At 39.2% G+C, this 12,839-nt stretch overlaps 1 protein-coding gene across 2 annotated transcripts in view; it reads right to left on the bottom strand.

Annotated features, from left to right (window-relative positions):
* Positions 1-5,660: 5,660 nt before the first annotated feature.
* Positions 5,661-12,839, bottom strand: part of bcam (basal cell adhesion molecule (Lutheran blood group)) — a 55,891-nt gene continuing 48,712 nt past the window's right edge. For both annotated transcript variants that reach the window (XM_034120333.1, XM_034120325.1), the window contains 3 exons: positions 11,593-11,734; positions 9,752-9,851; positions 5,661-7,680 (listed from right to left, as the gene is read on the bottom strand). In XM_034120333.1, coding sequence (XP_033976224.1) covers positions 9,758-9,851; positions 11,593-11,734 — 236 coding nt within the window. In that variant the 3' untranslated portion in view covers positions 5,661-7,680; positions 9,752-9,757. The remainder of the gene's footprint in view (positions 7,681-9,751; positions 9,852-11,592; positions 11,735-12,839) is intronic.

Raw genomic sequence — 12,839 nt, 5'->3', positions numbered from 1 at the left:
ACAAGCAATAAACAAGAGATCCTGTTTATTCCGACAGCAGGAGAGACGAGGGCGAATACGTGAGCGAAAGAGAAAACAGGAGGACAGGTTGGGATATCATAGCAAAGCTCCATTAGTAAGTCAACGGAGCATATGGTAGTAATTATCAGGTGTACTCTAGAGATGCCTTAAGTCGCTCTCGCTGTCACTACTATAACTGTTAAAACACGCGAGGGAGACAAACACTTTAAACTGTGTGTGTGTTTGTGTGTGATGAAATCATACGAAGATAGAGAAGGAGCGATGTAAACTGGATGGATGATGTAAATGCAACCAGTTTATCTTGGCACTGTGTGTGGCCTCAGGCAGGTATTTGTGTGTGTGTGTGTGTGTGTGTGTGTGTGTGTGTGTGTGTGTGTGTGTGTGTGTGTAGGTGTATTGAGAGTTTGGCAACAAGGTCAAGAGCAAAGAATGTGTGACTATCATTACGCTCGAAACGCAACACGCTCCCAGGTATGTATGCCATTTCAGAGGTTGAACACAAAGTATGCATTTATGATATGAGTTATGCATGTGCATAAACATAATTTCAGGCTTCGTTTGAGTATGAATCATCACCAGAAACATAAGTGTGTGTGTGTGTGTTTTATTCTCCAGACAGCTGCTGTGCTGTAATGCTAGCCAATGGGAGGAGCCTGTAGCATGTACAGAAGTTCTCAGAGGAGCAGCTCTCAACAGCTGCTCTTCAACTCCTGCGGGCCCTTCTCTCTTTCCTCTTCTTTTAACGCTGACTTTCTTCTCTGATCCTCTCGCTCTCTCTCTGCTGGGCCCCGGGGGGATTATTTTTGCCTTTGGCAGTAAAACCAGTGTTTCATGGTGCGTGACGACTACGTTCAAACACAAATGTATCTGAATCATAGAGTATTTTATCACCATCTAGTATGCTAATGAACTGGTCTTTGTTGGAGTTTATCAGAAGATCTTAAAGTTAAGTCAATCTGATTGCTTGTCTACTTCCTGTTCTGGTTTTCAAAGAGCATTCTTGACAGGTCAAATTTAAATTAAAAGACAGTTTTAAATAAACAGAATTGTGACTCTTACAAGATGTATTATACTATTTATACTACTGCTACTTCTAAACTGTTTTAAAGGAGATCGTTATATCTGGAGAGCATTGTGCCAGGATCATTTTAATAAGACCAAAAAATAAAGTAGGCTGTAATGTGTTCAATTATTTCTCACAGTATCAGCAGTCAGAAAGTCATCCTCTTAATAAGGTGTAACTTTTATAAGCCAAGTTATTTTTATTTATATAAAACTAAATGGTGAATCAACACATGCACAATTGGTATGAGGATGTTTGTGATTTTTAATGAAGATACCAGTTTCCCTTTGTGGACACACTACCTTCCATTATTCTACTTGCAGTCTGTAATACAGGTCGATAAATAAATGCATTAAAATGATAAAACATTTGGCAGGATTCTGGTATGATGCTGCTATTTTTTCTGGAGAGGCTGAAATAATTTGTTCTTTTCTCCTATGTGATGGAAACAGTTTATGAAATTTGGAAATGTGATATTTAAACCGTACTCCTAATGAATGAAATCAAATAAAACAATTTTGATCCACAAAGGAAAAGGACATTCAAAATGTACCTTGTATCTGATCTTTAATACTTTCAGTATGACTCATAATGACTGACTCAAAGGGAGTGAAGCACATTAAAGTAGGTCTTAATCTCCAATCACATTTTTGCTTCTACACATCACTGCTTCATATTTATAGTCCTAGCTGTTTTGACACTCATAAACCCTGCTGGAATTCCATTTCCTTTTGTTGTATTTGCCTCTCATTCCCTCAGACACAACACAAAGTAGCCCAACCAATTAAAATCAAAGCACGTCCAGCTGTGTCGCAATAACAAAACCTCCCACAGGTGGCCGGGCCCTCCTGAGCGACACACACTCACACACTCGCTAAAAACTCATGCGACGGGGGATCGGCCGACTCTGGCTTTAATAGCATACTCACAGATACAATCAATGAAACAAATCTTTCATGCTGCGAGATAGATATTGAAAATACAGCAAATAAATGCAGACTCACACAGGCAGGTGTAACACACACAGACACCGACACACTGAGTACAAAGGAACCATCTCTCGGTGCTGTCGCTCATAATCGCACCCAAACAGTAAACACATTCACGCCACACAGGATATTAAGCCTTAGGAGTGAGGGAGATAAACACATTTATTACACAGGCGCTCATTCATTCTTTATCTCTGTTTACCTCTCTGATGTACACCTTCACTCTTTACCTCCCATCCTCCTACTTCCTCTCGTTGTATTTCTTCAGGGCCATATTTGTTTAAAGCCAACAGCAAATGCAGATTTATGACCTCTTAACAAAGCATGGCCTGTTTTGTCCTTCGTCACCAATCACTACTTTCGTTTCCTCTCATCCTGACCCCTCACCATCACCTTTTCTGCCCTCCCTATCTTGCCTTTAAATCCATTTTCACTCTCATCAAGGCTACTCTCCTCCTACTCCTTCGCCTTTTGAGTCTCTTTATCAATTATCTTCTTCCTTCCCTTTCCCCCCTTGGCACAATAGGTCCTCCATTAATCTCTACATCCATGCTGAACTTCTCCTTGCGTCATTGCTCTCCTGGTCGTGCGTGCAGACTGCATGTGTGCGCTGATTATGTGGAATGATGGAGTACGTATTGTCAGCGAGGCAGCCACCAGCGCCTTGTTCAACCTGGATCTATTTCAAAATCCCTGCACGCAGAATACTTTGTTCTTCTGTGTCTATTTCTGTGCATGTGTATACTGGGGTGAATCTGTGCCAAGTGCTACTGAGTCGCCATCAGAGCAGGGTCGGGCAGGCCGAGGGGAACGGACAGTGGATGTCATCCCTCAATAGGCTGACACTAAATGGCTAAATCAGTTTAAAGCTACTGTAACTAAACCCAGCAGGAAAAGTCTCAGCGGGGAGAGGGAGAAGGAAGGAAGGGAAGGACACTGGGAGGACCGACAGTAATCCCCCTATTGTTAGATAGGCCTATAGTGAAAAGCTGAGCCACATACACATTCACACAGCAATATACACAAACAAAACACATTGCTCAACATATTTTCTCACTTAAAACAGGATTTTACAGTACTTATGATCAGACTTCTTAAATTAACTTATCATGATTCACCAACATCCCAATGAGAATACCGTAAAGCTAACATTTGTAACATTTAAAGAGTAAATAACACGCTTTTTCACTTCCAAATAAACAACTCAAAGCGGTAAAAAGCACACACCCTTAAAATGAGGTATTGCTGCTAAATCTTTCCTTGTGTTGGTATGACCAGTAGCTTACGTTGGCTAATGCTAGCAACATTGAAATAGCTGAGAAACCCCCCCTAGTTAATGAATCTTCTTTACTTCTACTTTTCCAGTTCCAGTTCCAGTCATAACATTAAGTTAGCCTCACTGAAATAGAAGATATGCAACATCCTACCCAACAATAGTCATAATGATTAACTAGTTCTAAGCTAGCTATCTTAAATTATCAACTGGTTTACATTTTGGAAATCACATGGTTTTGCACAGCTTTGAATGGTGTATTGAGTAGTGTGCATTGCTATGTGCTAAGCTAGCAGGTTATAGTCAATAAACCTATACAGTCTATGCAATAAACCGATTAGCTCCAAAATGGCTGCTTGTAAAACTAATTTCAGTTTCAGAGAAGTGTAATTCATTTCATTTTTCAAGTAGGCTAACTCGCACAACTGGTCACAGCACATTTAATTAGTTTAATAACAAAAGTAAAGTAAACACCACTTACCTTGCAACACAGTCTCAAGGCATTTCGTGTTATAGTCACGAAATTAATCTATTGATTCGTGTTCACCAACACGATTTTCGCATTTTTTTCGTGTCAAAGCAATGATGGCAAATTTGAAGGAAAAAGAGATTAAAAAAATACAGATTTCAGTATTCTGACACAGAACGATTTTAGAAGCAATGTATTTCTATTGGTAGTAGGCCTATGTTTCGTGCCTAAAAAAATCGTGTTGGTGAACACGAATCAATAGATTAAATTAATTTCGTGACTATAACACGAAATGCCGTGAGACTGGGATGTACCTTGTGTGTTGTTTGCTATTTGTGGCAGGTCATCAGGTTGTCAGGTGGTCTAATAATGTCTTTAAGACAACTGACTGCAGACAATCTTAGGTAATTTAGGTAAATCAAATTAGCATTTTCCATGTCTACAGTGGTTGCTTTTCAGCCACGATTATAGCCTTGTCTCTTTAAATTAGGTAACCAATATAACATTTTGATAATCTTTAACATTGCTGATTTTCACACCAGGTTTATTGTACTCGACACCAGGTTTATTGTAACGATTTTTAACTGATTGGCCAGTACATTTTCTTTAATTCTGTTTGTGTGTTGACAATAGAAAACATCATATAGCCTACATACCGTAGTACATGTTTTTGTTGTTATCATATTAATGCAAGAAACATTTTATATTCCTTTCAATGTATGTAAGAGATGTTTTCCCTGGTAGAAAAACATCTAAAACAGCAACTGTTTGAAGGTTTTACTGCGGTCTGAAACCCCTGGAGATGCTGACATGTATCCGCATGTCCATCACATCAGCAGCGGAAGACACTGACACTGTTAATTTACAATTTCCATACATTCCTAGTATCCGCACATGCTCATACAGCTTGCTTCTCTCTTTGCTGCTCTGTATTCACGGCACAGATCGATTTCTCCGGGTCACAGTATATTGATGGGACACTTTTAATTTCCTAATGGAAGAGCCAGCAGAGCCAGCAGCAGGGGTGTGTCAGGAGAACAGCTCTGATTGGCTGAGAGCCTGACTACATGCATAGTGTTGGGTTTAAGATGTTCATAAAGTGGTCCAAGGTTACTCTGTTATGTTAGCTTTCCGTAACAAGGAAGGGAGCTTATTTTAATGCAGAAAATAAAGAAGAACCTGGATCAGATTTTTAGAGAAAGCCTTTCATCCAATCTCTTAATTAACATTCAGTTTGATGTATGAATTCTCAAATGGTCAATTATGATTATGCCATTGATAAGCGTCATCCTACTAAGTGTTACTGTTCAATCTACAAAGCTGCACAGCAATTTGCTAATGATTGATGGTTTAATTTCAAGTCATTTCTGTACATGAAAGCGGGCAAAGAGAGCGCTGCATCTTGAAGTTTGCAGACAGCGGTTATCGATGTAAAAAAATGAGCTTCCTCAAGTTTTCTGTTCTGTCACAACAAATCATGAGATCAATCCATGTGACGGGGAATTTACATAATGCTGGTTATATCGAAGAGATTGAATGTTGGTGCAAGCTGGGAATCAATTTAAATTTAAATCTTCTAGGAAGTGTAGGAAAAAAATTGATGATTACATCAAAGGCTATTTGATATTTGATCTGTTATTGGTCAGATGTGTCAAGATTTTAGAGAAGATGTTCAACAATATGTAAGAGTTGTGCCTTATCATATGGCCAGAGACACTTTTGTCTGCTGTGTATCTATGAGAAAACATACCCAGTGAATTTCAAAAGAACATTTGTGAAATCGAGAATAAAATCAGTTATTGCAAATTGCCTGTCGCAGCGATGGGAATAAAAACACAGAGAATATAGTTTTGTGATTGGTTTTCTTGAGTTTTGTTTCATTATAAATTCTAAACAGCTGGAACAAAATAAAAAGATACATCAACACACCACAGAGGTCACAACAGCGTACCACAAAATATACAGTATACAGTACAGAGAGAGAGAGAAGTAAAGCACTGAGAATATCACCTAAAAAAAGAATCCTAAATAAAAAACACCAACAATTCTCTCTTCTCTCAGAGCGAGTGGAAAAGCATGGGAAAAATGAAAACTCAGTAGTTCCAAAATTAGGAATCCCCCTTTCTAAAAAACAACAACTTTTATACCACAATATTTTATATAAAACAGTAAAAACCAAAAAGATGTTCAGGTATCTATCTTTGCTTACCATCACAGGCTTGCTAACAGTCAATATCGCGAGATCAGTAGACAGACATTACAAAATAAAACGAGCCTTGTGGGCGGAGATAGTGGTTTGAGTTGACATTCTTTTAAAAATCAAGGCCATTGGTTCCAGTGTACAACAAAGTAAAACGGGTCAAACTGCCTCTCTGGCCTGCTGACAGTGTAGGGGGAAAACAAAATGCCAGTATTGTGTACCTAAAACACAGAAACACTCCTGCTTTGACACTCAATAGTCGTCCATTTGGTAAAAATAAACAAGGTACATCACCTACTCCAGCAACAACCCCCCCCCCATCCCTCCCCTGCTTGTATCAAACGAGAGTGAACCAGTTATTTTTCCTAACAGGTGAATCTGTAACTGCAGCCCCTGTGAACGGCCCATTTTGCTGTCACAAAAACACAGCAGTACACAGTTTGAGATTGTTGACCATTTTGCCAAATTCCAACACATTTACAGTGAAAGCCGATAATAATCGGGCGATGTGGGATGAACTGCTGCTTGTTTCATCCCAGGAGGAGAGGAGTAAAAAGGCTGCAAAAAGACTTGTTTAGAAATAGTAGCTATTACGGTCCTGTGCCAGCAGTTTAGTAACCACAGACACTTTAAACTCCACCTCATGCTCAGTTCACCTCCTGTGTGACAGACAGGGTAATAGTAGTATTTTAATTTACAGGAAAAAAACAGCCGAGCAAAGTGAAAAAAACATGTACTGACAAAATATACAAGTATGCTGGCAAGAACAAATTTGTACAACCTAATATCTTGCTTGTTTGGAGGATTTTCTGCTGGATTGAAAAAGGCAAGCAATTTAAGAGAGGTGTTATTAAATGCCTGGGCTGTTTGAATGGAAAACTAATTTGTAAAAAACACATTCACAGGTGGCAAAAAATGCAATTAAACACACAGCGCTAAAGCAAACACAAAGCTTCTCTGAGTGGAAATGTTACAGCAGCGTGTGCCAAACAATGGGCTGCGAGATTAAATGTTGTGAGCGTAAATCATCACTTGTTATTGAGGTGAGTAAAAACAGAATGGCAACGCGTGATACATTTTCCCAAATATACCCAGTAGAAAGGACAGAATTTAAGTGCAGACTCCAAGGCAGAATAGATGTTCACTGCTGCACTTGCATGCAGATACACACTAGAGGAAATCACAGTGGCGTAATGGCATTTTGTGTTTAATTTGGGATAGATAAGAGAGATTTTGCCATTGTGTGTGGATTGTGCAGCTCTATTCTGTCGAGGAGTCAACCAAAGATGTGATTGGTGAGGAAGAATCAAAAGAAAGCCGTGATAATAATATCATCCAGTGACGTAGCATTTTGATTTTGCACATGGTTTTTAAACCTGTAGTAGCATCAATGAATGGAGTTAAATCTTCACGGTGAAACATATCTCTAAAAATACAAAATACAAGAACTCCATTCATAAAGGTCTACTGCAGGTTATAAAACAAAGCTTAACCAATGCCAAACATGATGTGCTGCCCGAGGTCCCAAAACAAACAAATGTCCATGTTCCACCTCTCGTTGTCCAGTCGTGTGTAATGAATAAAAAATAGCCCTGTTTTCTTCGTAACTGCGCTCCTCCTTCCCTTCTTCCCTCTGTCGGTTTCTATCACTGTGTTGTTTCATCACTGTCAGAGAGAGGAGAGAAAAACACATTCATACAAATATGAATATGAATATCATTATAGATGCATTGTCCTTTTAATGGAAAGTAATGCTGTATTCATGACTTTCCCATCTTTTTTTCAAACACAATACATATAAATAAATACATTTGGTATGTATTGTTCAAACAAGTCATCTGAATGAAGAACATTTGCATTCACAGATTATTTAACAATGTATCAGGTATTCATTAACAGTGGGCAATTATTTAACTGAACTGTTGCAATTACATCGACATATATATTTTTTATAATATTTATGAAGAGGTCTGGGTATCTCGTTTTTTCGTGGTATCAATAGTTTTTTTTTCTGTTTTATTTTTTGTTGATTTGTGATATTTAAATAAGTAACAGACCCAAAGCTTACATTCATATTGGTACAATTTCTCTCTCACAATTGTATTAATTATACTTTTATTAGAGCGCGGACATTGTAAAGAGGATATAAAATATAGAACATTTGATAACAGAATATTTCAAGACACTATATCACTGTCATGACTTCTGCAGCTGGTATGGAAAGCTGTAAGCATAATACAGTTATGAGTATTACTTGCAATAAGACGTGAATAAATCGTAGGTCTTAAAAATGTACAAGTCAAGATTTAATTTCAGGATAAAATTGAATCTGTGTGCGGCTGGGGCGGCAACCTTTTAGAAGACAGCGCACCGGGTGATCATCTTTTGATGACATCTCAGGAATGAAACATCACATCATAGCATTTGGAGAGACCAACTTCTCCATCTCATTATATACATTTCAAAAGAGAAGTAAATGGGAATGCAATCTCTCTGCAGTTCTGAAATGTCACACATTTTTGACTGTCAGTGGGTTCAAATATCACATAGAACAAGACTCGCTTTAACCGGCTTTTACACTCCCGTCAAAAATGCCACTACAGTAAGTTTTATGATGAAATGTTTTACATTTATGATGACATTTGGAAATGACTCCGTACAGCTGTCACAATCCATCAGCTGCGGGATAGCTTTCTCAAAACTGCTGGCTTTGAGCTAAAGCTGACTTTAGACTCATGAGTGATGTGCTTGAAGACATTTCTGCTGACTGTAAAGCCGTGTTTATGTCTAACACTAATCTTGTGAGGCAAGTTTCTGTCTAAATGACCATCACAATATATCCAAAAAGGATTCCTCACAATCTCACTGCTGTTGAGTTATTTCTGCTCGTCTCATCGTCTCCAAATCATTTGGCGTGATTTGTTAAACTATATTCCACAGGCAAGTTGAACTATTTCACCCAAAACAGGTTTGAAAACAGTTTACTTTTGACTTTCATGTTGAGAAGAAGCATCTTACAGGTCTGACCACAAACTAACTAAAATGGAAAATGTGTTAAAGTGAGAAGCCTATTCAGATCAGGAATGGCGTTGTTTTCATCCACTGCACTGTCCGTACAAGCTACAAACTCTCATCTTCTGACTGGCCACAAAAAGCGTGACCACATCACCCCAATTCTGGCCTCACTGGCCAGAATCTGGCCTCACTTTAAAATCCTTTTATTTGTTTTTAAAGCACTAAATGGGCTGGCTCCGGCCTATATAGCCAAACTACTCCATCGCTACACCCCAGCCAGAGCTTTAAGGTCTGCTGACCAGCTGTTGCTGGTAGTGCCCAAGACCAGGCTCAAAACCCGAGGGGACCGAGCCTTCGCAGCAGCTGGCCCCAGGCTCTGGAACAGTCTGCCCCTCCATGTGAGGTCGGCCCAGACCCTAGGGGTTTTTAAATACTCACTAAAAACACACTTCTTCTCTCTGGCCTTCTAGTCAGAGCAGAGAATGACACCTGACTATTCCCTGTGTTTTTGTTTTTTATATTTCTGTTGTAAATTATTGTCTTTTATTGTGATTGTAGTAAAGTGTTTTTATTACATGTACAGCACTTTGGCTCGACCAAAAATCGTTTTTAAATGTGCTATATAAATACAACTTGATTTGATCTGATTTAAAACTCACTGTAGACCAAAACCCAGGTCCATGACCTTTAACCCCTTAATGCCCGTGTCCATTGTCCTGACCTTATCTTAGGACGGTCTCTTGTTGAGGAGACCGGCCTCCTCATTGGCCTTGTCTGACTTCATCTCCACCACGATGTCGGTGTTCACCTCTCCACTGGCCCTGAGAGAGAGCGGGGAGCAAAAGATGAAAGGGTTAAGAAGACGTTGATTTGCTGCGAGTGTTTGTCTCGTATTGCTACTGTTTGTAAAGATGACTAGAGCTTGTTGAATGCTGTTTCACTACTACACTACACTTCAATTAATAACATTTTAAAATGTATATAGGATCAAAATGACTTTTACAGCTAATTAGGAAATCCTTACTTAAAGATAACACTTCAATCATCATTCAATTTATGTTATAGAATAATTTCATTGTCACGTTTGTCTTACCAGATAATGGTTGTATATATAGCTCTAATATATTTGATTAACTTAGTAGGTGTTTTATATTCTCAATATTTGTTTTTGCATATTGCACACATCCTGTATAAGATAACAGTTAATAAAGTGTGCTTGTGCAGAGACAAGAGTCATGTGTGTTGATTTCCCCTCCCTGCTGCTTCAATGGGGGACAGGTCTCGATTGAAAACAGGATAGCCGACTGATTTCTGATTGGCTGATCTGGCCAACTGATTTGTCGACAAACACGCAGGTAGATGACTCACTAGCTCTTCTTTTGTAATAGCCCTTAAAGACTTTAGCTGGAAGTATGATGTACATCTCTGAGTAAATACTTCTAAATGTTCAGACTGTAATCTGCACGCTGATATGAAAACACTCAAATCAGACTCAAACAATCAAATGGAAACTTTGACGTTATTATCATTAATGGATGTTTTTTGAGTCTGAAAAAGTGTATTTGTAGTACCAAAATGACTTGTATGGAAGTTAAGGAAACCCAGCATGTTGCGTTGAAAAAGTGAAGACTAATATCCCTATTCCTTTCTCATCCAAGAGTATCTTATTCTCAGAAACCCCTTTACATATAGATCATTCCTGCTGTTTTTATGTATACTATTTTCCTTACTATTTGCCTATTTTTGTAAATAAAAAATGTAAATACACTGAAACAAGCTTTATTTCTTGTATCCTTTATTCTTTGAAGAGCCCCTTTTGAATCTACTTCAGAACAATTTGCTGCTAATCCTTTTCTTATAAAAAAGAGCATCCTTACTACAAGCAGCACTATAGTATAGTTTACTTGAAGTGGTTATTGAGTCCCATAATGTAATAACTACCAACATTAATCCCTTCTGTACACCTATTCCTTCCCTCCCTCCCTCTCCTCTACACTGAGAAGTAGTGGAGTACAAATACTTCGTTACTGTACTTAAGTACATTTTTCTGGTATCAGTACTTTACTCCACTACTTATTTTTCTGACGACTTCTTACTTTTACTTCTTACATTTCTAACACAAATACCTGTACTTTCTACTTCTTACATTTCCCAAACAGGCTGATTACTTTAGTTTGAATGTGTGTTTGGTGGCGTGATCATTATTATTTAGAGTCATTGCGTGCCTATTGATTTGAACACGATCCGTGTATCCATCATTTCCTGGTCTTCTCTAAAGAAGAGGGACCAATGAAAACGTTGTCATGTTGCCGTTGTTCAGCATGGAAACATTTATTAGCTAACAATGACATTATTGTTCTATTAATATAAAGGGAGGTCAGGTACTCTTTAAAACAGCTGCTAGTTATGGGTACTTTTTACTTAAGTACATTTCAAAGCCTCTTCACTTTTACTTGAGTAAAGAAGTTTAGTCAGTACTTCAGAGTATTTTTAAACACGAGTATCTGTACTTCTATTTGAGTAAAGGATGTGTGTAGTTTTGCCATCCCTGCCTCTACTCACATTTCCTTCTTGCCCTTCTTTCCGCAGGGCAGCTTGCTCTTCTTGTTCAGGAAGTAGATGAGCGCCACCAGCAGCAGCAGCAGCAGCACACACACCACCACGGCTATCACCACGCCGCTGGAGCCCCCCTGCTGCGAGTCAGCTACAGCGCAGCAACCAGGGACACATGGGGGGGGGGGGTAGTGGGGTGGTGGAGGGAGGACAGAGGAGGAGGGGAGGAAGGGGGTGGAGGATTGTGGATGGAAGATGGAGGAGTTTTTTTGATTTTGAAGGGGGGTGGTGGTAGATAGAGGGTAATCATGAGAGGTGTTTGATTCGTGGGGGAGAAGAGAGGGAGGCAAGGGGGACGGACATAATTTCATTTGGGGGAGCCGCAGGAGGGAGACAAGAGGTGGTGGGATGGGGAGGATGGAGAGAGGGAGAGGATGGGTGTCCAGGTGACAACCATGGATGGATGGATGGATGGGTGGGTGGGTGGAGAGGAGAAGGAGTGGGGGGTTGGGAAGTGGGATTAGACTAACTTTTTTGAATGCATGACTGAGAAGTGATGGGACCCAAAAACGGGGCCTGTACACTCACAGATAAAACAGACCAGAGCCAGAGAACCACACTGAACAACTCACCCATCCACCGGCACTGTATTACTATACTGGTGAGGACATGACCCTACGATGACATTATTATAAATTCAGCGAGTGTTTTGTAGGCCAGTTTTAACACAAAGTTAAACCCTGGCCTGTTTTTTGATTGCCTGGCTGGTGTCCTTTAAAGGAATAGTTCAACATTATGGGAAATATGCTTGTTACTAGATTATCTGTTTTATTGTGTTGCACTGTTGGAGGAGCCTGTGACCTTATATTTTCATTGACATATCTACACTGTAGCTATGTACACATGACAATAAAAGCCGTGAATCTTGAAACTAGAAAGTTGATAATGTTTTATCTTGTATATGTTGAGCTGGAACCAGGAGATGATTAGCTTAGCATACAGACTGGATACTTAGTCTGGCTCTGTCGAAATGTTACAAATCTGCCTCTCAACACTTTTAAAGCTCACTAATTAACATGTTTTTATCTCATGTGTAGCAGTTTTACAGGGGGTATGTCATGGACTATTTCTGGGCAGAAGCGGAGACTTCCTGTCAAACTATTCCTTTAAAGCGTACCTCAGGCGTCGTTCTGTAAACGGTTAATCATTCAAAATCAATGAACAAGGTTTATTTAACTTTTGATATCACTACCTAT

The sequence above is a fragment of the Trematomus bernacchii genome, unplaced genomic scaffold (assembly GCF_902827165.1).
Source record: "Trematomus bernacchii unplaced genomic scaffold, fTreBer1.1, whole genome shotgun sequence".
NCBI classification, from domain to species: domain Eukaryota; kingdom Metazoa; phylum Chordata; class Actinopteri; order Perciformes; family Nototheniidae; genus Trematomus; species Trematomus bernacchii.
This window is presented reverse-complemented; position numbering and strand designations above follow the sequence as displayed.